Genomic DNA, 25,060 nt, shown 5'->3' with positions numbered 1-25,060 from the left:
CTCCCAGGAGTACCCATATATCTCCAGAATCTAGTGAAAATGTGCAAGGCCAATAATTATCAAGGATGGATTTGTCAAAATATTAAAAATAATATCATGAAAAAGAATTAATCTGATGTGGATTATCATTTGGCTAAATGCTAAATGTCTAATAAAAAATAAAAATGTCACAGACACTGTTTTCTTCTTTTTGATATGATGATCCTATTGTAGTTGGAGGAAATATAGTCCTTAGAGAACTTTCCAGAGAAGGTAATCACTTATCAGCTTTCAGTTGGATCCATCAACCGCACTTATCCGGATCGATCCTCCACTTTACCCAATCAAGATAAAAAAATCCAGAGTATATCAAAATATTAACACACAAATGCAGCATTTAAGACCTCTTAACCACTTAAGCCCGGGAAGATTTTACCCCCTTCCTGACCAGGGCCTATTTTGAGATTCGGCACTGCGTGACTTTAACGGACAATTGCGCGGTCGTGCGACGCTGTACCTAACCGAATTTGATGTCCTTTTTCCCCCACAAACAGAGCTTTCTTTTGGTGGTATTTGATCACCTGTGCGATTTTTTGATCATGCGCTATAAACAAAAAAAGAGCGTCAATTCTGCAAAAATAACAATATTTTTCTAATTTTTTTATATGAAATTCCCCCCCAAAAAAAGTAAAAATCAAAAATTTTTAACATTTTAGGCCAATTTGTTTTATGCTACCTATGTTTGGTAAAAAAAAATCACAAAACGCGTATTTTGATTGGTTTGCGCAAAAGTTATTGCGTTTACTAACTAAGGGAAAGATTTTTGTAATTTTTGTTGTTTTTTTTTTAACTAGTAATAGCGGCGATCTGCGATTTTTTTGCGGGACTGCGACATTGCGGCGGACAGATCGGACCCTTGACTGACATTTTTGACACTTTTGGGGTTACCAGTGACATTACTGCAGTAATCAGTGCTATACATATGCACTGTTACTGTAAAAATGACACTGGCAGTGAAGGAGTTAACTTTATTGGAGAGGGAAGAGGGAGGGGTTAAGTGTGTCCTTAGGGACGTGTTTCTAACTGTGATTGGCTGTGGCTACTAGTGTAAGAGCAGAGATCAACGGTCCTACATAGTAGAACCGTGTGATCTCCATTCTTACACAGGGAAGAATGACAGGCGGCTTTGTTTACATTAGCCGCCTGCCTTTCTTCCGGTGTAACGGACGATCGCGAGTGCCCGGCGGACATCGGGTCCGCCGGGCACACGTGCGGGGGGTCCGTGACCGCGCGGGAGCGCGCCTCCGGTGGCGCGCGCTTGCTCCCTAGAGCCTCACAGGCTAGCGACGTAGTCCTACGTCCCTTTGCCTGTGAGGGGCTGACCGCCGCAGTAAATAGTTGTGCGCGGTCGGCAAGCGGTTAAAAAGCCCAATATGCAAATGAAAAACAATATTCCAGAAAAGAGTCCATAAATGTGCAAAAAATGCATGCAGGAGAAGTGTTGAGAAGAATCCGCCACCGGAGGAAAGAGTTCACACTGACCCTTACCCCAAAAGATGGGCTACTTGTGAAAGAGTAGTCAATAAAGCTTAGGGCTATCTCACTCCAACTCTCCACTGCTAGGGCAGCAAGGATTTTCCATAAAACGGCCTATACCACCATGTATAGACTCTCATGATAGATATATGGAAGGATAAGCAGAAAAGAAACTCATTGCACAGTAATTATTTATTAGTAAAATCCAAAGAGGCTCTGGGCTGCTCTGTGCAAAACCAACTGAACAGAGGAGGTAAGTCCCTTTCTCTGCAGCCTGCAGTAAACATAGTTTACTATGCTTCAGGTAAGCTGATTGTAAAATCTCATTAAAAAAAAATAACAAACATGTCATACTGAGCCCCTGTGCACAAGCCTATAATGCCCGTACTTCATTCCATGGGTCATGCAGTCATTACTCCATGAGATCCAGAAGGTTTTACTCCCTTCATGACCAGGGCATGTCTTGCTTGTCAGCACTGCACTACTTTAACTCGCAATTGCTCAATCATGCAACACTGTACCCAAATTAAATTTATATATATATTTTTCACACAAATAGAGCTTTCTTTTGGGGGTATTTGAACACCACTGGGTTTATTATTTTTTTAGTTTTTAAATAAACACATTTGATTTTTTTTATATTTTTATTGGATATGTTTTATAACAGAAAGTAGAAAAAGAAAAAAAAGGAAATATGTAGAAAATAGGAAAAAGAAACATATTTTCTACATTCTGTTATAAAACATATCCGATAAAATTATAAAAAAATCTAATTTGTTCAAAAATTTAGACCAAATTGTATTTTGCTATATGTCTTCGGTAAAATGAATAAAAATAATCCAATATGTTGAAAAAGATTTGCTGTCTCCACTGGAAACATGTGGGTGTAGGCAGAAGGTGACGTCACCAGTACAGGGCATTGCTGCCATCAGAGTTTTTTACTATTGCATACATGCTGGTAGTCGGTGGCCAGGGTCCCCCCTCTGTGTGGTAAGTTGATTAATGCTCCTCTTCCTAGCTCTGCTCCTATTGTACCTGTCATTAGGCACACACACATGCTTGCACTCTTGCACAAAACTTTTTTCTTCCCTTTTATTGGTTGGACTTGATGGATTTGTGTCTTTTTTCAACCAGACTAACTGGTTGCACTGCCTTAGCAAAATTGTAGCCACACAGCTCAGAAGCAACATGCAGCTGGCAATATAGAGTGAGCGTCTTATTGTTATATGTATCATTTATTACTTTATGTTCATTTTTGCGCAAAGGATTTGTGTGTGAGCGCTGCAGGAATTGTTCATAGTGTTAGAGCTAAATGAACCCTAAATACAACGCTAATACCAATGCCATCAACATGTGCAACATAAAGGTTCAAATCAACATACAATGCCCGAACAAATTAAAGGAATGGTTTTTATTCAATTGAACTCCTGGGATATTGATCTGATCGGTTAAGTAGCAGAGGGGGTTGTTAATCAGTTTCAGCTGCTTTGGTGTTAATGAAATTAGCCACAGGTGCACTAGATGGGCAACATTGAGACAACCTCCAAAACAGGAATGGTTTTACAGGTGGAGGCCACTGGCATTTTTTTTTTTCTCTACTCGTCTTTTCCAACTGTTTTTCACAAGTTTTGCATTTGGCTAGGGTCAGTGTCACTACTGGTAGCATGAGGGGGATACCTGGACCCTATAGAGGTTGCACAGGCAGTCCAACTCCTCCAGGATGGCCCATCAATACGTGACATTGCCAGAAGGTTTGCTGTGTCTCCTAGAACAGTCTCAGGAGCATGGAGGAGAGATTAAGTGCCGGTTCACACTAGGTCGCTCCGACTTCGGCGGCGGCCTGTGAAGTCCCGTACACCGCGACTTCGGCGCGACTTGCACGGACTTCATATAATGAATGTCTATGCAAGTCGCTCCGAGGTCGCCCCGAAGTAGTACAGGACCCTTTTTCTAAGTCGGAGCGACTTGTGTCGCTCCTATTAGAACGGCTCCTGTAGCACTGCATGGACCGCGACTTGTCAGGCTGACCAGTCGCCTGTCAAGTCGCGGTAGTGTGAATGGAGACTAAAGGAGACAGGCAGTTACTCTAGGAGAGCTGGACAGGGTCATATAAGGTCCTTAACCCAGGACGGGTATCTGTGCATCTGACCAAACAATCAGAAACAGACTTGCTGAGGGTGACCTGAGGGCCCGACGTCCTCCAGTGGGCCCTGTGCTCACTGCCCGGCACCGAGGAGCTTGATTGGCATTTGCCATTAACCACTTTACCGTCGGAGGATTTTGCTGTCTTACGTCCAGGCCACTTTTTGCGATTCGGCACTGTGCAACGCTGTACCCAAACTAAATTTACGTCCTTTTTTTCCCACAAACAGAGCTTTCTTTTGGTGGTATTTGATCACCTCTGCGCTTTTTACTTTTTGCACTATAAACAAAAAAAGAGCGACAATTTTGAAAAAATAACAATATTTTTCACATTTTTTTATATGAAATTCCCCCCCCCCAAAAAATGTAAAAATCTATATTTTTTATCATTTTAGGCCAATTTGTTTTCTGCTACATATTTTTGGTAAAAAAAATCACAATAAGCGTATTTTGATTGGTTTGCTCAAAAGTTATTGCGTTTACTAACTAAGGGAAAGATTTCTGTCATTTTTGGTGTTTCTTTTTTAACGAGTAATGGCGGCGATCTGCGATTTTTTTTTTGCGGGACTGCAACATTGCGGCGGACAGATCGGACCCTTGACTGACATTTTTGACACTTTTGGGGGTACCAGTGACATTACTACAGTAATCAGTGCTATATATATGCACTGTTACTGTAAAAATGACACTGGGAGGGAAGGGGTTAATTTTTATTGGAGAGGGAGGGGTTAATGTATGCCTGGTGCTTACTGACGTGTGTGGGGGGAGGGGATTGAGTGACACAGGGACAGATCGAGGGTTCAGCTATGCTGAATCCTGCAATCTGTCACTGTCTGTCACTTAGGAGATCCACCCGCTTTGTTTACACAAGCAGGCGGATCTCCACACTCGATTCCCCGACGATCGGGGAAGAGCGGCAGTGATCACCCCCGCTCCTCCCCTGGCCCGACTCCCGATGTGACTGAATACAGCGGGAGCGAGCCTCCGGCGGCGCGCGCGTGCCGCCCACAAGGGTAGGAGTCCAGCGACGTAGGTCTATGTCGCTGGACGGAATAGAGCCACTGTGCCGCAGTAGCACCAATGTGAGCGGTTGGCAAGTGGTTAAACACCAGAATTGGCAGGTCCACCACTGGCACCCTGTGCTTTTCACAGATAAGAGCAGGTTCACCCTGAGCACATGTGACAGACATGAAAGGGCCTGGAGAAGCCGTGAAGAACGTTCTTCTGCCTGTAAGATCATTTAGCATGACCGGTTTGGTGGTGGGTCTTGGGGATGGGCTCTATGTTCGAGTCAAAAGTAAGTTCGACTTGAACATCAGCTGTTTATGTGTTTGCTGAACACACGAACAAATGGGGCGCTCAGCGGGAAGTTCGCCCACCGATGAGCACCACATAATGCACTGCGCTGTTGCAGTGCATTGATTGCTGATGATTGGCCAAAGCATGCACCTGACCTGTATGCTTTGGCCAATCACAGCACATTTCTGTCCTGTCACAGTCCTGTCAGAGCCATGATTGGCCAAAGGCAGGGTGCCTTTAGCCAATCGTGGCTCAGGTGCTAAGTCCACGCCCCATACTATATACTGTAAGGCTGCTGCTTATTCGGCAGCCGTGTATAGTGTGTTATAATAGAGGCTATATATGAAGGTATTGCTGCGCTTAACCACTTTTTGTTTACAAGTTAAAATCAGTATTTTTTCCTAGAAAACTACTTAGAACTCCCAAACATTATATATATATATATATATATGTATATATATATATATATATATATATATATATATATATTAGCAAAGACTCTGGAGAATAAAATGTCGGTCATTGCAATATTTTTTGTCACGCGGTATTTGTGCAGTGGTCTTTAAAATTCAATTTTTGGGGAAAATTTTTGAAAAATCACATTTCACTGCATTTAAAAAATAATAAACAATAAAGTTAGCCCATTTTTTTTGTATATTGTGAAAGATGATGTCACGCCGAGTAGATAGATACCCAACATGTTACGGTTTAAAATTGCGCACACCCGTGGGATGGCGACAAACTACGGTCAATAGAGATCTCAATATGCGACGCTTTAAATTTTTTTAACGGTTACCAGTTTAGAGTTAGAGTGTAGCTCTTTTTTTTAAATTATTGCTCACGCTCTGGCGATCGCGGCGATTCCTCACATGTGTGGTTTGAACAGCGATTTCATTAGCGGCTCGACTTCCGTATACGTTTTTTCGTGCGCTAGCTAACGGTGAGGGGGGCAGCTAAAATTTTTTTTTTTTTCCTATTTATTAAATTTTTTTTTAACTTTATTACAGTTTTTTTTAAAAATGCAGTGACAGGTACTATTTATGGAGGGATCGAGGGTCTAAAAGACCCCAGACCCCTCCACTACACTTCCATGTATGCAAAACGCCGAAAACGGCGTTTTTGCATGCAGACGTTTTTTAAATTTGCAGCCTTTTGCAGCACAGTAACCCGGAAGTGACGCCATGGACGCCACCTCCGGGTTACGTCATCGGAGAGCCGATCGAAGCCGTTTCCGGCATTCATCGGGACTCCATCCAGCCGGCGGACGCACCGGCTGGGTGCTCGGGGCTCCCGGTGGGACGGGAGCCCCGAGCAAAGTCGCGGAAGGCGGCAGGAGGGGGGGACGACGTCCCCTACCGCTCACCCAGGTAACGTTCGAGCGGCTCCCGTGCCGCATCGGTCCTTACCGATGGAAAGCCGACCGTCGGCTGTAAACCACGGTACAGGGATGGTGCCTCTAGCTAGAGGCATCAACCCGGTATAACACTGCAAAGTCTACTGACGTACCGGAGCCGGAGGCTCGCTCCTACTGTATTCAGTCACAGCGGGAGTCGGGCCAGGGAAGGAGCGGCGGTGATCACCGCAGCTCTTCCCCAATCGTCGGGGATCGAGTGTGGAAATCCGCCCACTTGTGTAAACAAAGCGGGCGGATCTCCTAAGTGACAGGCAGGGTCAGATTGCAGGGTTCAGCATAGCTCAACCTGTGATCTGTGCCTGTGTCACACGATCCCCTCCCCCCCACACACGTTAGTAAGCACCAGGCATACACATTGACCCTACTGCGGCAAAGTGGCTCGATATCGTCCAGCAACGTAGACCTACGTCGATGGACTCCTCCCCTTGTGGGCAGCACGCGCGTGCCGCCAGAGGCTCGCTCCCACTGTATTCAGTCACAGCGGGAGTCGGGCCAGGGGAGGTGCGGCAGTGATCACCGCCGCTCTTCCCGGATCGTCAGGGATCGAGTGTGGAGATCCGCCTGCTTGTGTGTAAACAAAGCGGGCGGATCTACTAAGTGACATTCAGGGACAGATTGCAGGGTTCAGCATAGCTGAACCTGCGATCTGTCCCTGTGTCACTCAGTCACCTCCCCCCACACACGTCAGTAAGCACCAGGCATACATTAACCCCTCCCTCTCCAATAAAGTTAACCCCTTCCCTGCCAGTGTCATTTTTACAGTAATATTCGCTTTTTTTATTAATATCGCAAAAAATAAAAAGCGCAGAGGTGATCAAATACCACCAAAAGAAAGCTCTATTTGTGGGGGAAAAAAAGACATAAATTAAATTTGTGTACAGTGTCGCACGACCGCGCAATTGTCCATTAAATTAACGCAGTGCCGAATCGCAAAATAATGGAATAAAGGAATGGGGTAAAATCTTGCGGTCTTAAAGCAGTTAAAAATACACTCATTGAGGATTTTTTTGTCAAAGACGTGTAGCAAAATACATTTTGGCCTAAATATATGACAAAAACTGAATATATTGGATATTTTTTAGCTGTCAAAGTAGAAAATGTAAATTTTTTCGCAAAATTTTTTTTTTTTTTTTTTTTTTTATTATCGCAAAAAATAAAAACCGCAGAGGTGATCAAATACCACCAAAAGGAAGCTCTGTTTGTGTGAAAAAAAGGACGTAAATTTCATTTGGGTACGGCGTTGCATGACCGCGCAATTGTCCGTTAAAGTCACGCAGTGCCAAGTTGCAAAAAGTGGCCGAGACGTAAAGCAGGAAAATCTTTCGGTGGTAAAGTGGTTAAAAAACTATGTAAAAAGAAAAAAATAATAGATAAATACAAACAATAGATAAAAATAAATAGGAAAAAAAAAATGACAGCGCCCTGTCCCCGTTAGCTCGCACGCAGAAGCGAACGCATACGCAAGTCCCGCCCACATATGTAAACAGTGTTCAAACCACACATGTGAGATATCGCCGCAATCGTTAGAGCGAGTGCAATTATTTGAGCCCTAAACCTCCTCTGTTACTCTAAGCTGGTAGCCTGTAGAAATTGTTGCCTATGGGTTTTTTCTTTTTTTTAAAGTACACCTGAAAGACAAACACATAATGAGCTAGTATACATCACATACTAGCTCATTATGAAATACTTACCTTAGAACAAAGCCCCGACCGCTCACCTCTTTCATGGGTGACATGTTCTGTCACCCTTCTTCCGGGTTCGCGGCATCTGGCCATCTGATTGGCCGGAGCCGCGATGACGTCACTCCCACTCATACGCACGGGAACCGATGGTCACGGCACGGGGCTCTGAAGGAACGGCACCAGCGGCCGTTCCTTGAGAGCGCATGCGCCAGTGATGTCACTGGTTGAATTTAAGGTAAATATCTCCTAAATGGTACATGTTTAGGAGATATTTACAGCACCTATAGGTAAGTCTTATCATAGGTTTACCTATAGGTAAAAGTGTCAGAGGAGGGTTTACTTCCTCTTTAACCACTTTACCACCGGAGGATTTTGCTGTCTTACGTCCAGGCCACTTTTTGCGATTCGGCACTGTGCGACTTTAACTGACAATTGCGCGGTCGTGCAACGCCGTACCCAAACGAAATTTACATCCTTTTTTTCCCACAAACAGAGCTTTCTTTTGGTGGTATTTGATCACCTGTGCGATTTTCATTTTTTGCAATATTAATAAAAAAATGTGACAATTTTGAAAAAATAACAATATTTTTCTACTTTGACAGTTAAAAAAATATCCAATATATTCAATTTTTGTCATATATTTAGGCCAAAATGTATTTAGCTACATGTCTTTGACAAAAAAAATCTCAATGAGCGTATTTTTAACCGCTTTAAGACTGGAAGATTTTACCCCATTCCTGACCAGGCCATATTTTGTGATTCGGCACTGCGTTATTTTAACGGACAATTGCGCAGTCGTGCGATGCCGTACCCAAATTAAATTTACGTCCTTTTTTTCCCACAGACAGAGCTTTATTTTGGTGGTATTTGATCCCCTGTGCGATTTTTACTTTTTGCGCTATAAACAAAAAAACAGCGACAATTTTGAAAAAATAACAATATTTTTCAAATTTTTTTATATGAAATTCCCCCCCTAAAAAAAAGGTAAAAATCTAAATTTTTTAACATTTTAGGCCAATTTGTTTTCTGCTACATATTTTTGGTTAAAAAAAAATCGCAATAAGCGTGTTTTGATTGGTTTCCGCAAAAGTTATCGCGTTTACTAACAAAGGGAAAGATTTCTGTCATTTTTATTGTTTTTCTTTTAACTAGTAATGGCGGCGATCTGCGTTTTTTTTGTGGGACTGCGACATTACGGCGGACAGATCGGACCCTTGACTGACATTTTTGACACTTTTGGGGGTACCAGTGACATTACTGCAGTAATCAGTGCTATACATATGCACTGTTACTGTAAAAATGACACTGGGATGGAAGGGGTTAACTTTATTGGAGAGGGAGGCGTTAAGTGTGTCCCTAGGGGCGTGCTTCTAACTGTGATTGGATGTGGCTGTGTGTGTAACAACAGAGATCAACGGTCCTACATAGCAGGACCGTATGATCAGTGCTGTTACACAGGGGAGAATGACAGGCGGCTTTGTTTACATAAGCCGCCTGCCTTTCTCCCGGTGTAACCGGCGATCGCGAGTGACCGGCAGACATCGGATCCGCTGGTCACACGCGTGGGCTGCCTAGTGAACGAGCGGGGGCTGGAGCGTGCCTCCGGCGGCGCGCGCTCGCCCCCTATTGGCTCCCAGGCTAGCGACGTACCGGTACGTCACTTTGCCTGGGAGGGGCTGACCGCCGCCGTATATAGTCTATATAGTTTGTTGCCATTCCATGAGCGTGCGCAATTTTGAAGCATGGCATGTTGGGTATCTATTTACTCGGCGTAACATTATCGTTCACACTATAGAAAAAAATTGGACTAACTTTACTGGTTTCTTATTTTTTTATTAAAAAAAGTAATTTTTTCCAAAAAAAATTGCTTTTTGAAGACCGCTGTGCAATTACGGTGTGATAAAAAATATTGCAAGGATCTCCATTTTATTCTCTAGGGTCTCTGCTAGAAGAAAAAATATATAATGTTTAAGGGTTCTAAGTAATTTTTTTGCAAAAAAAAAAAAAAAATGATTTTAACTTATAAACAGCAAGTGTCAGAAATAGGTTAATGTGTATACTTTATTACAATCTCAAGTTATTATAAGGCTTTTCATAGATTTTATTTTACAAGGCAAACTACCTCTGTTTTACCTATTAGCAAGTGTCCATAGCTAGCTCCTGCACGTCTCCACATTTCCACTAGAGGGCAGCAGTACACACGTCATTCATTAAAAGCATCTAAACCAGCTGAGTGAAAACTAAAAGTGTCCCCAACTCGTGTGAGCGGAGTCTATTCGGGACGCCATGATACCGGAGACCAAGTGTCATAGGAATATACGCAATGCAACACCTCCGTTCCCGAAGACAGGAAGTGAAGACGAACAGCTGATTAAACCTGACGTGGCTACAGAGATATTTGCCGGATCTCGGAAACCAGGAGTCCTTTTTGTTCCGGTCCTGCCTCGTGATGGCAGGGGTCTTTGATCTGGACCTGGAAACGGAGGAGAGGAGTGAGGAGAATGAGTTGGTGAGGACCATGGGGGAGCCGAACTTTGCTGGGGATGAAGGGGGGCGCGGAGGGTCTCACAGGGAGAAGGCGGGGATACAGTGGGGAGGGGCTAAGGAGCATACTCAAGGCTGAATGGCTCAGCATCTGGTGGGTTGGCTTGGTGTGTATGTGGGCGTGGTTTAATGTCAAACTGTTTACCTAATGACATTTCATGACTGTCCTGCTGATCCTCTGTATAAGAGGAAATCCTTATCACATATTTACTGTTCCTGGTCTGTCCTCACATCAGCACACAATGTCCTACAATGTCCTGGGCTGAGGGTCAGGAAATCCTCATCCAGGAATGGAGATCTGACTGCACTGGGTGCTGTACTGGGTGCTGCTTTATTCTGACTGCACTGGGTGCTGCACTGGGTGCTGCTTTATTCTGACTGCACTGGGTGCTGCTTTATTCTGACTGCACTGGGTGCTGCTTTATTCTGACTCAATGGCTTGGAATGTGTGGCCAATGCAGGCAGATCCTGGCTTTGTAAAGGTGGTTATTATCATTATTATCCATCATGAGAAATGTAATTGTGGAAGCTGAACTCTCCGAACAATATTTGAGAATCAGCGATCTAAAAATAAATGACATCTAACGATTGGTTGACATTTGTTGTCGGGGGATGGTAAAAAAAAAAAAGGCGGCTGAGCTGCAGGTTGACTGGAATTCTTTAACGTGTTTGTTGACCCAACGTTTCATATTCCTGATATGTGGCAGCTGTACCATATACTTGTATGAGAAAGTATCCTGTTCTCCTTATATTGCGTCCTTTGTGTGAAATCCTTGGTGTTCCTTCCCATCGCTCTGCTTTCCTATTAAAAACTGACCACACTAAGCAGAGAACACACTGTGGTCCGTTCTCTAGCAATGCTGGGAACTCCATGTTCTCTCCTCCTATGATCAGACTTGTCCTGACATACCCCCGCTGCACAGCCATTCGCTGGCAAGCTCAGTGTGCTGCTGCTTCTCCTCCCCCCAGCTCTAATGCAGCAGAGAGCAGATGGAATATGCTTCTCCCCCCCCCCCCCCAGCTCTAATGCAGCAGAGAGCAGATGGAATATGCTTCTCCCCCCCCCCCCAGCTCTAATGCAGCAGAGAGCAGATGGAATATGCTTCTCCCCCCCCCCCAGCTCTAATGCAGCAGAGAGCAGATGGAATATGCTTCTCCTCCCCCCCCCCAGCTCTAATGCAGCAGAGAGCAGGTGGAATATGCTTCTCCTCCCCCCCCCCAGCTCTAATGCAGCAGAGAGCAGATGGAATATGCTTCCCCCCAGCTCTAATGCAGCAGAGAGCAGATGGAATATGCTTCCCCCCCCAGCTCTAATGCAGCAGAGAGCAGATGGAATATGCTTCCCCCCCCAGCTCTAATGCAGCAGAGAGCAGATGGAATATGCTTCTCCCCCCCCCCAGCTCTAATGCAGCAGAGAGCAGATGGAATATGCTTCTCCCCCCCCCCCCAGCTCTAATGCAGCAGAGAGCAGATGGAATATGCTTCTCCCCCCCCCCCAGCTCTAATGCAGCAGAGAGCAGATGGAATATGCTTCTCCCCCCCCCCAGCTCTAATGCAGCAGAGAGCAGATGGAATATGCTTCTCCCCCCCCCCCCAGCTCTAATGCAGCAGAGAGCAGATGGAATATGCTTCTCCCCCCCCCCCAGCTCTAATGCAGCAGAGAGCAGATGGAATATGCTTCTCCCCCCCCCCCAGCTCTAATGCAGCAGAGAGCAGATGGAATATGCTTCTCCCCCCCCCCCCCCCAGCTCTAATGCAGCAGAGAGCCTTTATGCCAGGTTTACACTGGTACGACATGACTGTTGTACAACTGTCAATCCGACTTTGCCCTGCTACAGTACATCAGTCCTACTTCCATCCAACTCCAATGATCAAGATACGATTTTTCTCCAAATTTAAGATGGTCCAACTTGTCCTTTCACCAATCAAACCAATCCCAGTGTGACATAAATTCCTTTTCCTGCTGCTGTAATCACCATGTCGGATGTCACAAGTCGGAAAGTTAGGATGAGGATCTGACTTTAATGATATTGAATGGGCTGAAGTCAGACCAAAGTAGTGCAGGAACCTTTTTCAAAGTCGGACCGAATTTTGTTGCACCAGTTAAGACGGCTCTCCTAGGGAAGCATTGATTTGTACACGTCATGTGACGTGCTCCCAAAGTCATAGCGTATCTCGCACCAGTGTGAGGCATGGCCTTTAGAGAGGTCCTAAAATAATACACCTACCTAAGGACCTCCTACAGGACTATTGGCACACACCTGGTTACTTCTGTTCCCTTACCACTGTTATATAGATTATACTCACTAAATCTTTTCTTTTGTTCCAGGATGATGACACAGAAGGCATTGTGTATTGCGATGTGTAAGTATAACTAATGATCTTGTGTTACAGTTTATTAACTAAAGTTTTACAATAGTTAAGGTAACAAACAGCTTAAAACTGCTTGAAGTTGAGTTTGCACTAAAAGTAAGCTTGGCTTATCACTTAGCTGTTTTACCTGCCCAAGTGTTTGCACTTTGTATCTTGATTCACACACCCGTGCAAGGTGATGTCACTATTTACCCATGAAGATTTGCTGCTTTCTGTGGTGCTTTCCTGCCGCTTGGACTGTGAACATGTTCCCTATGCACTTTTTCCTCCATTGAGATGTCTAAGCAACTTACCTCTAAAGGCCCCAAATGCCCCTGCTGACCTAACATCACTACTGTACCCATAGGGATGGAAAGTTGGGTTTTTTGCCCTAAAACCCATAATTAGGCTGTACAGTGCCTTGCGAAAGTATTCGGCCCCCTTGAACTTTTCGACCTTTTGCCACATTTTAGGCTTCAAACATAAAGATATAAAACTGTAATTTTTTGTGAAGAATCAACAAGTGGGACACAATCATGAAGTGGAACGAAATTTATTGGATATTTCAAACTTTAACAAATAAAAAACTGAAAAATTGGGTGTGCAAAATTATTCGGCCCCCTTAAGTTAATACTTTGTAGCGCCACCTTTTGCTGCGATTACAGCTGTAAGTCGCTTGGGGTATGTCTCTATCAGTTTTGCACATCGAGAGACTGAAATTTCTGCCCATTACTCCTTGCAAAACAGCTCAAGCTCAGTGAGGTTGGATGGAGAGCGTTTGTGAACAGCAGTTTTCAGTTCTTTCCACAGATTCTCAATTGGATTCAGGTCTGGACTTTGACTTGGCCATTCTAACACCTGGATATGTTTATTTGTGAACCATTCCATTGTAGATTTTGCTTTATGTTTTGGATCATTGTCTTGTTGGAAGACAAATCTCCGTCCAAGTCTCAGGTCTTTTGCAGACTCCATCAGGTTTTCTTCCAGAATGGTCCTGTATTTGGCTCCATCCATCTTCCCATCAATTTTAACCATCTTCCCTGTCCCTACTGAAGAAAAGCAGGCCCAAACCATGATGCTGCCACCACCATGTTTGACAGTGGGGATGGTGTGTTCAGGGTGATGAGCTGTGTTGCTTTTACGCCAAACATAACATTCATCTGACCAGAGCACCTTCTTCCACATGTTTGGTGTGTCTCCCAGGTGGGTTGTGGCAAACTTTAAATGACACTTTTTATGGATATCTTTAGGAAATGGCTTTCTTCTTGCCACTCTTCCATAAAGGCCAGATTTGTGCAGTATACGACTGATTGTTGTCCTATGGACAGAGTCTCCCACCTCAGCTGTAGATCTCTGCAGTTCATCCAGAGTGATCATGGGCCTCTTGGCTGCATCTCATATCAGTCTTCTCCTTGTATGAGCTGAAAGTTTAGCGGGACGGCCAGGTCTTCGTAGATTTGCAGTGGTCTGATACTCCTTCCATTTCAATATTATCGCTTGCACAGTGCTCCTTGGGATGTTTAAAGCTTGGGAAATATTTTTGTATCCAAATCCAGCTTTAAACTTCTCCACAACAGTATCTCGGACCTGCCTGGTGTGTTCCTTGTTCTTCATGATGCTCTCTGCGCTTTAAACTGACCTCTAAGACTATCACAGTGCAGGTGCATTTATACGGAGACTTGATTACACACAGGTGGATTCTATTTATCATCATTAGTCATTTAGGTCAACATTGGATCATTCAGAGATCCTCACTGAACTTCTGGAGAGAGTTTGCTGCACTGAAAGTAAAGGGGCTGAATAATTTTGCACGCCCATTTTTTCAGTTTTTTTTATTTGTTAACAAAGTTTGAAATATCCAATACATTTCATTCCACTTCATGATTGTGTCCCACTTGTTGTTGATTCTTCACAAAAAATTACAGTTTTTATATCTTTGTTTGAAGCCTGAAATGTGGCAAAAGTTCGCAAAGTTCAAGGGGGCCGAATACTTTCGCAAGGCACTGTAGATGGATCAAAATTCAGCTGGTCCAGCAGGGCCTGGCTGAATTTCATTCCATCTATGGCCGTTCCCGTTAGAGAAGTCCGCTTGAATGGGGCGGTTGGCATATTTTCGTTCACCCAGCGTCTGCAGCCAATCAGCTACAGCGCGGATCAGTGTATTCTGACAGCAGAGCAGTCCCGCTATCAGAATTAAAATAAAACTGCAGGGAGGATTCAACTTTTTGAATAGGCTTGTTGGAAAATTTGTGTTCAAATCAACACTGCAGCCTTAATCGGTGTATTCTGACAGTGGAGGAGTCCTGATGTCAAAATACAACAGGGAGAATTTCCCCAGCCTCCTCAATTGTGTGGAAGGGAGAATCTGCTTCTTTTTCTTTAATCTATCTGCTGGCTAGACAATAAAAAAGATCTATCTATGGCTAGCTTTAGGGCGACTACACTGGTCGTCCTCCATAGATGCAGTATAGCGAGTAAAGCCTAGTACACACGCAACGAATTTCCGCCGACCGGTCGTCCATCTTTTGGCCAGAGTGGTGTTTTTGTTGGTTGGAATGTGCTCTAGACTGCACACGAATTTTCCCGCACGACAGAATTCTACTTCAGAAGTGATGTCATGTGTTGGTTTGCTTTCTTTGTGTTCTTTCATCTCTAAACATGCCCAGTCTTGCTCATAAGATTTTTTCCTGTCGAAATCTGTACTGACTGACGGAAAATCGGACGTGTTTTGACGGAGGACAAAAATTTTATAGCCTGCACACCAGGATTTTTTCGGCCGAAAAGTCGGAGTCGGTTGTCGGAAGCATCATACGAACAAGCCGAAAATCGGCAGATCGGTCGTCGGACGAAAATTCCCGGCCGAATTTCGACGCGTGTGTACGAGGCTTAAGTGTAGTCACCTTAGAACAGGAAATGTGTTACTGATTACCAGGTTGAAGTAAAGAAAAAAAATTGTAAAAAAGAAAATAATGCAAACACCTTGTCTAAGGACTGATACGCTGCAATACATTACTTTTTTTTCCCTTGGTTTAGATACAGTATATAGTATAATAAGTTGTTGCTAGTGGCTCGTTTGACTTTCCTTGCATGCCAGATCATTCTAGCTTTTGGCGTGTAGAAGTGTTGAAATCCAAGCTTAGGCATGTTTCAGCTGTGAGTTTGTTAATGCTCACTGACATTTAAGCATGTAACACACATTGCAGTCTAATTGTACAGTCTTTTTATATTTGCCAAGACCTATGTAGTTTGAGAGCTTGCCTTATTGGATATACAGTATCTCACATAAGTGAGTACACCCCTCACATTTTTGTAAACCTTTTATTATATCTTTTCATGTGACAACACTGAAGAAATTACACTTTGCTACAATGTAAAGTAGTGAGTGTACAGCTTGTATAACAGTGTAAATTTGCTGTCCCCTCAAAATAACTCAACACACAGCCATTAATGTCTAAACTGCTGGCAACAAAAGTGATTACACCCCTATGTGAAAATGTCCAAATTGGGCCCAATTAGCCATTTTCCCTCCCCGGTGTCATGTGACTCGTTAGCATTACAGATGTGCGGATGCGATGCAGGAACATGCTGCATATTCGCAGCATTCCCGCATCGCACAAATGTGAACCGAGCCTAAGGCCATCGCATCCACACATCTGGCAGTTCACACTGCCATATGCGATACGCAGGGGGTGTCATTTAAAGTTAACGACACCCCAGTTGCAATCGCATATTGCAGTGCGATCTGCAAGTTCGCACAGAATCGGATCGCACAAATGTGAACCACTGTGCGATCCGATTCTGAGGCGGCTCAAAAAAGCCTCATGTGCGAGTTTGCTGCGGATGTGCTGCGAATTCAGCCATACAAAGTGTATGGCTGAACTCGCATCCGCACATGAGATCGCATGTAATTTAGGAGCAGTGCGCTCCGAATTACATGCGATCTCACAAACCGCACAAGTGTGAACCGGCACTTATACCAAAACTTTTTTTTTTTTTTTTTAATTAAGCTGCTATATACTGTAAATAATATAATAAATGCTTATCTAGATAAAAAAGCGTTAATATTCCTTATAAGGTGCAATATTATAATAGAAAAATAAGTGAATAAAAACGTCCATGTCAGCCATAGATATGAAATAGGGAGCAAAGAAAGACCACCTATATGTGCTATATGGACGTTTTTAATCACTTATTTTTCTATTATAATATTGCACTTTATAAGGAATATTAACTCTTATCTGGATAAGCTTTTATTCTTTTTTTTTGACGGGTTGCCTTGCATGGACTCCTAGGACACTGTTATACTAAGCTCGGCACTCACGTTTTGCTGCTTCTGTCCTCTCTTTTCTCCCTCACCTCGATCTGACTCACTCCCTCACTGATGTCAGAAAGAAGGCGGAGAGGAAAAAGGAGTAAGGGGGAGGTCACGGAAGTGCCAAGCTGTGAGAGACAGTGAGTGCACACTGCAGCTTCACAGAGTAGACGGAGCTCGCTGACAGTCGGAAAGTCAAGAACGCAGCGCAACTAATCGATAATGACAATCGTTGACAACGATTGTCATTATCGATTATTATCTATTTAGTCGATTAGTTGTTTCAGCCCTACAGTCAAGCATGGTGGTGAGAGTGGCATGGTCTGGGGCTGCATGAGTGCTGCCAGCACTGGGGAGCTACAGTTCATTGAGGGAACCATGAATGCCAACATGTACTGTGACATACTGAAGCAGAGCATGATTCCCTCCCTTCGGAGACTGGGCCGCAGGGCAGTATTCCAACATAACGACCCCAAACGCACCTCCAAGATGACCACTGTCTTGCTAAAGAAGCTGAGGGTAAAGTTTATGGACTGGCCAAGCATGTCTCCAGACCTAAACCCTATTGAGCATCTGTGGGGCATCTTCAAATGGAAGGTGGAGGAGCGCAAGGTCTCTAACATCCACCAGCTTTGTGATGTCATCATGGAGGAGTGGAAGAAGAATCCAGTGGTAACCTTTGAAGCTCTGGTGAACTCCATGCCCAAGAGCATTAAGGCACTGCTGGAAAATAATGGCGGCCACACAAAATATTGACACTTTGAACCCAATTTTTTGAAAATTTTACTTAGGGGTGTACTCACTTTTGTTGCCAACGGTTTAGACATTAATGGCTGTGTGAGTTATTTTTAGGGGACAGCAAATTTACACGGTTATACAAGCTGTACACTCACTACTTTACTGTAGCAAAGTGTCATTTCTTCAGTGTTGTTACATGAAAAGATATAATAAAATATTTACAAAAATGTGAGGGGTGTACTCACTTTTGTGAGATACTGTACAGCACATTTAACTGTTTGTTTGTTTAGTTTGTGTACTATGTAGTTGGTAAATTTTCCATCTTGAGATCTGCCAACTACATTCTGTAGATGTTGGTAGAGCTAAAGTAGTTTGCACACAAATTGTGCAATCCAGATTTTAAAGTGTGTGTCACTATAGGATAGGTACACTTAAGCCTCGTACACACGAGTAGAAATTCGGCCGGGACAATTCGTCCAACGACCGATCTTCCGATTTTCCGCTTGTTAGTATGGTGCATCCGACAACCGACTCCGACTTTTCGGCCAAAAAAAATCCTGGTGTGCAGGCTATATAATTTTTGTCGACCGTCAACACACGTCCGATTTTCGTCTCATTAGTACAGATTTCGACGGGGAAAAATCTTATGAGCAAGACTAGGCATGCCCAGAGAAGAAAGAACACATAGAAAGCAATCCAACACATGACATCACTTCTGAAGTAGAATTCTGTCATACGGGAAAATTTGTGTGCAGTCTAGAGCACATTCCAACCAACAGACACCACTCTGGACAAAAGACGGACGACCGGTCAGTGGAAATTCGTTTGTGTGTGTACGAGGCTTTAGGCATTAAATGTAGATACACATCCAGTAGTTGTGTTCTCTGACGTAGATGTTGGGGTTAAATGAGACTTAGACCCCGTTAACACTGGGGCGACCTGTCAGGCGACCTGGTCGCCGTAGGTCGCCTGCCATAGAGAAGCTGTGGACCCATTCTAATAGGAGCTACCCAAGTCGCTCCGACTTAGAAAAAGGGTCCGGAGCTTCTTTGGGGCGACCTCGGACCGACTTGCATTGACTTCAATGTTATGAAGTCCGTGCCGGCCGCTCTGAGGTCGCGGTGCGAGCTTCGCGCCGCGACCTGTGAGGTCGCCCCGGCAAGTCAGATCGCCCCAGTGTGAACGGGGCCTAAAGAGTTAGCAGTTCATCTCTGCATTGCACTGAAAAACAGACTGTATAGCAGTAACTTGTAACAAGTATTCTCTTTTGTTATCTGTAAGCACAAAACCTGATTCAAGCTGTGTAATAAAAGTGATGAGAGAATAGAAGTTCACACAACACTGGAAAAAACACTGAATGTAAAACCTACATGTGCTTAATTTAACATAAATAAATCTATTTGCTTCCCAGGCCTAGTTCTCCATGTACCGAGTATGACCTGTCAGATAGCAGAATGTGCCCAGGACAAGAGACGCTGTCTCCCCAGTGCTTTCACATATTGCGAGTACTTGGATGTGGCAGCTATGGAAAGGTGAGTGTGTAACACATATGAGCTTATTCTGCAAAGGGCTGCAAACTTGAGCTACCAGATTTACATTACCGCTTGCAACACAATTTGATTTATATTGATTTTTTGATTTTTTTTAAAGCACAATTATACATTGATGATGGGCAATAAAAAAAAAAAAAAAAAAGTCTTCTGATCATGATAGCTTTTAATATAATAATAATAATAATAATAATAATAATATAGCATACACCTTTTAATATGATACTTGGACCCAAAGCCCAATTATAGTCTGGTGTTCTCTCATCACCATATGACTTTCAGATGTCCGCAAAAGATTTGGAAAGTAGGGATTTCCCTTCATGCAGATTTATTGGTGGGTTTGGGGGATTTAGAAACCCAAGGTTTGTGAATAAACTGGGTGCCTGGCTTGGGTTTAAAAGTAGCAATTTGAGACTCCTCGGGACAATATTTCCTAGTAGGGTTTTTAAAGACTTCGCATTAGCGCAATGTTGAGCTCAGTCCCTGCTGCTACAGAGTGAGAGACACCAGACTGTGCACAGGGCCATCTTTCCGAATGGGCACGCTGGGCAGATGCCCGGGGGCCCCACTTGCCTGGGGGGGCCCCAACTGCCCAGCAACCCAGCCCAGCCAAACAGTCCTGATTCCCGTGTGCATCCCGCCGCTGAACTTAGCAGGTGGCAAGCACCTGTCGGCCCTGCGCTGCTGTCAGGCCACTTGGGCCGTGGAGGGGAAGTCCACAACTGAAGGAATGCCTGTCCGCCTCCACAGGAATAGGCGCACACAGGACAGTCGAGTCTGACAGTCTGACTCCCTTCCGTGTGTGTGTTCACCGGACCCAGCTGCCGAACTAGGAAGCGGTCATTGAATAAATATCGCCTTATCGATAATTTTGCTTTTTTATTCTCGTGGGTGATTGTGTAGGCGGGGCCCCAGTGCACTGCATTGCCCGGGGCCCTTTAATGCTCTTAAGATGGCACTGACTGCAGGCGCAGCTCATGAAGTATGCACTTTTGTGATGCTGGGGGGGCGAGCGCTCAACATACGCCACACCCTAACAACTAGCCAGGATGGGGAATGCTAACCATAAGGGTTTTTCTATAGGCTCCAAATGTCCTACAGATATAGCAATTACAATAAGAAATACTTTAAAAACGGAGCCGTGTATTTTAACCTACTGGGCCAATTTAAAAGCAGTCCAAATTATATATATATATATATATATATATATATATATAATAAAAATAAATTTTTTTTTTTTTTCATATTAAAAAAAAAAAAAAGTCACTTTCTGATTGAGGTCACGGAAACAGATATTTAAAAAGAAAAAGTATTTTTATATCCTCCACTTTTCGGTTATAGCTATATCAGTTGCTAATTGTCCTAGTCGGGCACACCCACTCTTTATCTCCCCACATTACAAGTCTTTGTGATGACTATTATTTGTGTAGGTGTGGTGCGCCGTTCTATAAATAAAACCGTGTATAATTATCAAAAACCCATGATCGTGTTAAAACTAATAAACAATTATACATCCAACGGAAAAGTCCATAAAGAAATCTATAATAAACATAGAAAATGTTCCGTTCAAAAAAGATTTGTGCAAAAAATAATAATAAAATAATAAATAAATAATAATAAAAATAAAAAAAATAACAGCAATGTGAAAAAATATTCTCGTTTAAAAATATATAAAGATGTGAAAAATAACAAAGAAATGTTTTATTCAGCGATCAATGATCATATATCCATGAAAAACTCATGCATGCAGTGGTTCTTAAATAAAATTCTTCAGTGCTCAATGTGCAAAATCCATCAACCTGCTATCCACCTTTAAATGCAATGCACATTCATCTGCAGCACAATGGTATCATGCAGTTTACAAATTTCTAATCCACCAGTGGGAGTCCAGTAGCTTCCCTTGAATCCTCCTCTATTCAGAGTGGTAAACTCCACCCTGTATGTGGATGAAACCAAGTGATTTCATAGTGCAGTATGTTATAAAAACACATTTATTAGTTAAAAAAACAACTTCATACACTCACATTTAGAGAGGCTAATGATCGCATGGCATCCAATAAGATTAATCCCTTCTATTGCCGTGAGTGGCTTCAGCTCCCCGGGCTGACTGATACTCTTAGTATTAACAGGTCTGAAGTCACTGGCTCCTCCTATGCGTTACGTCACTGGTCACGTGATTCTTCAGGGCCAGTAGACTTTGAGGGATAGACTCCTACGATTAGGCTACTCTCGGAGTTGCCTCAAAAAGGCCTTCAATAAAGTTAAAAGTCCACCCCCGAGGATCAGACTGATTACAACATTTAATAGACAGCAGGGCCATGTCCAAGAGATCTTCAGAAACATTAGTATCTTCTAACCAATTCTGTTTTAAAAAAATACATCAGGGACAATCCAGAGAAAACATATCGGAGAGCTATATCAGTAAAAGATATATAGTGACCAAAAATAATTTTGTAAACACTTTAGAGTCGAATTTAGGGCAGCAGATTAGGGGCACCTGGAAATGTGGGTCCTGTGAATTCTGTCCGTGGATATTTGAAAATCAAACCCTTTATCTTCCAAATGGAAATGCTTTCTTCTATGTATGAGATATGGTACTTTTGATTTATTAAATGTTTGGAGGTGTAGTTGACTTGTGCTGTAACCCCTGGGATGGATTTCTGGCGAATCTTGCTTGGTTGCTGTTTCTTGGGCGGGCATATGCATTCTGCATGGCCGTCCTTGGACTGTGTCTGGTGGACGCCGTTGTTCTGCCTTGGGTGGTTTGTTCCTCCCCTTTCTCTCTTCCCTCCCCTGGTTTGTCCTCTTTTTTTACTAGGGTGGGGCTTTCTGCCAGTCAGGTACACATGCGCGGCGGGGGGAACACAGGCGAGGTCATGACGTCACAACCTGGATTAAGAATGGGTCTATGATTTACAGATGAATGATAGAGCTGATGCTGTGACCCTTTTTGTTTCCAGCTGGGGGATCCTTTTCTAGGACACGGGCCAGAGGGCTCAACCAAGACGGGGTGAATGTGTCCCCATTACCCGGATACAAGGCTTTAAGCATTGGATCAACATTTCGTTGCCTTGCACCATCCCCAGAAAGGATTAGTTGTCATGGTATACACTCTTATCTGATACCTGAAGGGCAGATATCACATTTTTAGAGACGGGTATGAGCCTAACATAATAGATAATATAAGAAGGTAAATGTATAGCAGTTGCAGGTTCCTCTGAAGGGTCCTCTTACAGAATATTTTCTTTTCTCCTTTTTTTTTTTTTTTTTTTTTCTGTCCCTTCTATACTAGCTATGGTGATTTTGGAACTTGTAAGTTACCTGTTTGCAATGGTGCATCCATAGATGGGATACTTTGTGGTCCCTGTGTCGGCCCAAAACACAGGCATATTATGACCTGTTGCGGATCCAGCTGACCCTGCTGTGAGTCTTCTGTTCTTGGGAATTGTCAACTCACTGATGTTGATATGAAATCTATGTTTGTATATAAAGGAACCGATGGAATTGTATTCATATGTAACATATATTCATTGTGTTTATCAGACTAGGATTTCCTCCTGAATTGGTCTTGAGAAAGCTATGCATTGTAGCGAAACGCATTGACCAGCGGGGTGACCCAGTACATGAAACACTTTGGGAACTGACACCAAAGATGTGTGAGCTAGGGTGGTGCTGTACTAGGGCCTCATCCTATATTTCAATGTTTTCCCACTGATTTTATTGTATCTTTGTTGTGTTTTCGGATGTCATGCTAACATCCTGTTTTATTACATGTTAAAATAAAATGTTTGATACTTTTATATTAGAAGTGTGTTGGTCTCATACTAATGCCAGTGTAGGCCACCTTTTTGGCAGAACCGGGTTCTGCACCTTTTTTGTTCTAATACTATTTGGAATGATGGGGGAGGGGGGGGTTGATCTCTAGGTAGCTAAAGCAATATGGGTTGCCTCCGTCCCATATTATATACACGGGATTGCTTTGGTGCCTCAAACCAAGGGGGTGGGACTTTATGGGCAAGCGATCATGTACAAGGTTTATACATAAAATAAAAATACAATTTATTGAAGAAATAAGTTTTAAACATAGATTCAAAAAACACATGTAAGTATTGTGTTGGTAGGTGTTGGGTTATAGACCCAAAAGTGAATAGGTGAAGAGAAAGGTTTCGGAAAATTCCGTGACAGTTGTAAATGTGACTTTATAGGGATGTTATCTCTGTTTTTCCATGCTTGGAGGCTTGGAAAGGTATTCACAGATTCCCAATGTGTATCCAATGCGTTTTCGGCTATCTTATAGCCTTTTTCAAGGATTTATCACCAGGTCTGAGAAACCAATGGATGTGGCCTGTAAGAGTATATATGCATTATATTATTGATTCATCAGTTGTAAGTATACATACGGTAAATGATTTTTGGAGAACTCACAGGTTTGTGCTGCAATGTAGCACTCACAATGATGCATTCACAATGATCCATTGGTTCCTGTTGCGATTAAGGGACAAAAGGAATCGCACATGAACAGGCAAACAAATGTATGTATATACATATGACTATTTAATACCATCGGCATATTGTTCAAATGACCGTGGTAACCACAGCTAATAATTTATTTATTATTTGCTACTCCTACAGACCTGGTGACAAATCCTTGAAAAAGGCTATAAGATAGCCGAAACACTTCGGATACGCATTGGAAATCTCTGTGAATACCTTTCCAAGCCTCCAAGCATGGAAAAACAAAGATAACATCCCTATAAAGTCACCATATTCACACCTGTCACTGAATTTTTCGAAAACTTTCTCTTCACCTACTAACTTTTGGGTCTATAACCAGTGGTGGGATTCAGCCGTTTCGCACCGGTTCCATAGAACCGGTTACTAACGTTCTGCCAGTTCGCAGAACCGGCTGAATCCCTCTGTGCGTCCGAGCGCAGTACAATTGAATGTCCCGCGCTCGGACCGCGCAGCCGCAGACGTGGCGGCCAAGGAGCGGAGCAGTGTGCCCCAACCCGCCCATTCTGTGACAATAGCGAATGAGAATTCGCTATTGTCACACGGATCCTCCTCCTGGCCAATCGGGGAGCGGGTCCTCCCGCTTCCTGATTGGCCGAAAGGCAAACACCGTGCCATTGGACGAGGAGGAGGCGCCGCGGGAGGACTGAAGACTCGGAGATGCGGGGAGCCGCGGACTGAAGAGAAGCTGCGAGAGAGGTAAGTGCGGGGGGGTCGCTGGCACTCTGCAATCATTGGGGGCAATGTGTGGCTGGCACTCTGCAATCATTGGGGGCAATGCTGTGTTCTGGCACTCTGCAATCATTGGGGGCAATGCTGTGTTCTGGCACTCTGCAATCATTGGGGGCAATGCTGTGTTCTGGCACTCTGCAGTCATTGGGGGCAATGCTGTGGCTGGCACTCTGCAGTCATTGGGGGCAATGTGCATTGAAAGGGGGCATGCTGGTCTCTCTGCATTGAAAGGGGGGCACGCTGGTCTCTGTGCATTTAAAGGGGGCAC

At 43.6% G+C, this 25,060-nt stretch overlaps 1 protein-coding gene across 1 annotated transcript in view; it reads left to right on the top strand.

Moving 5' to 3' along the window:
- Positions 1-10,338: 10,338 nt before the first annotated feature.
- The window catches only part of RPS6KB2 (ribosomal protein S6 kinase B2), a gene marked incomplete at its 5' end in the record, with an annotated part of 95,447 nt that continues 80,725 nt past the window's right edge, over positions 10,339-25,060 (top strand). Inside the window, 5 exon segments of the mRNA XM_082269357.1 lie at positions 10,339-10,429; positions 10,432-10,497; positions 10,500-10,561; positions 12,926-12,960; positions 19,410-19,530. Coding sequence (XP_082125483.1) covers positions 10,339-10,429; positions 10,432-10,497; positions 10,500-10,561; positions 12,926-12,960; positions 19,410-19,530 — 375 coding nt within the window.

This window comes from Pelophylax lessonae (genome assembly GCF_965119305.1).
Source record: "Pelophylax lessonae genome assembly, chromosome: 9".
In the NCBI taxonomy this organism is placed as follows: domain Eukaryota; kingdom Metazoa; phylum Chordata; class Amphibia; order Anura; family Ranidae; genus Pelophylax; species Pelophylax lessonae.
This window is presented reverse-complemented; position numbering and strand designations above follow the sequence as displayed.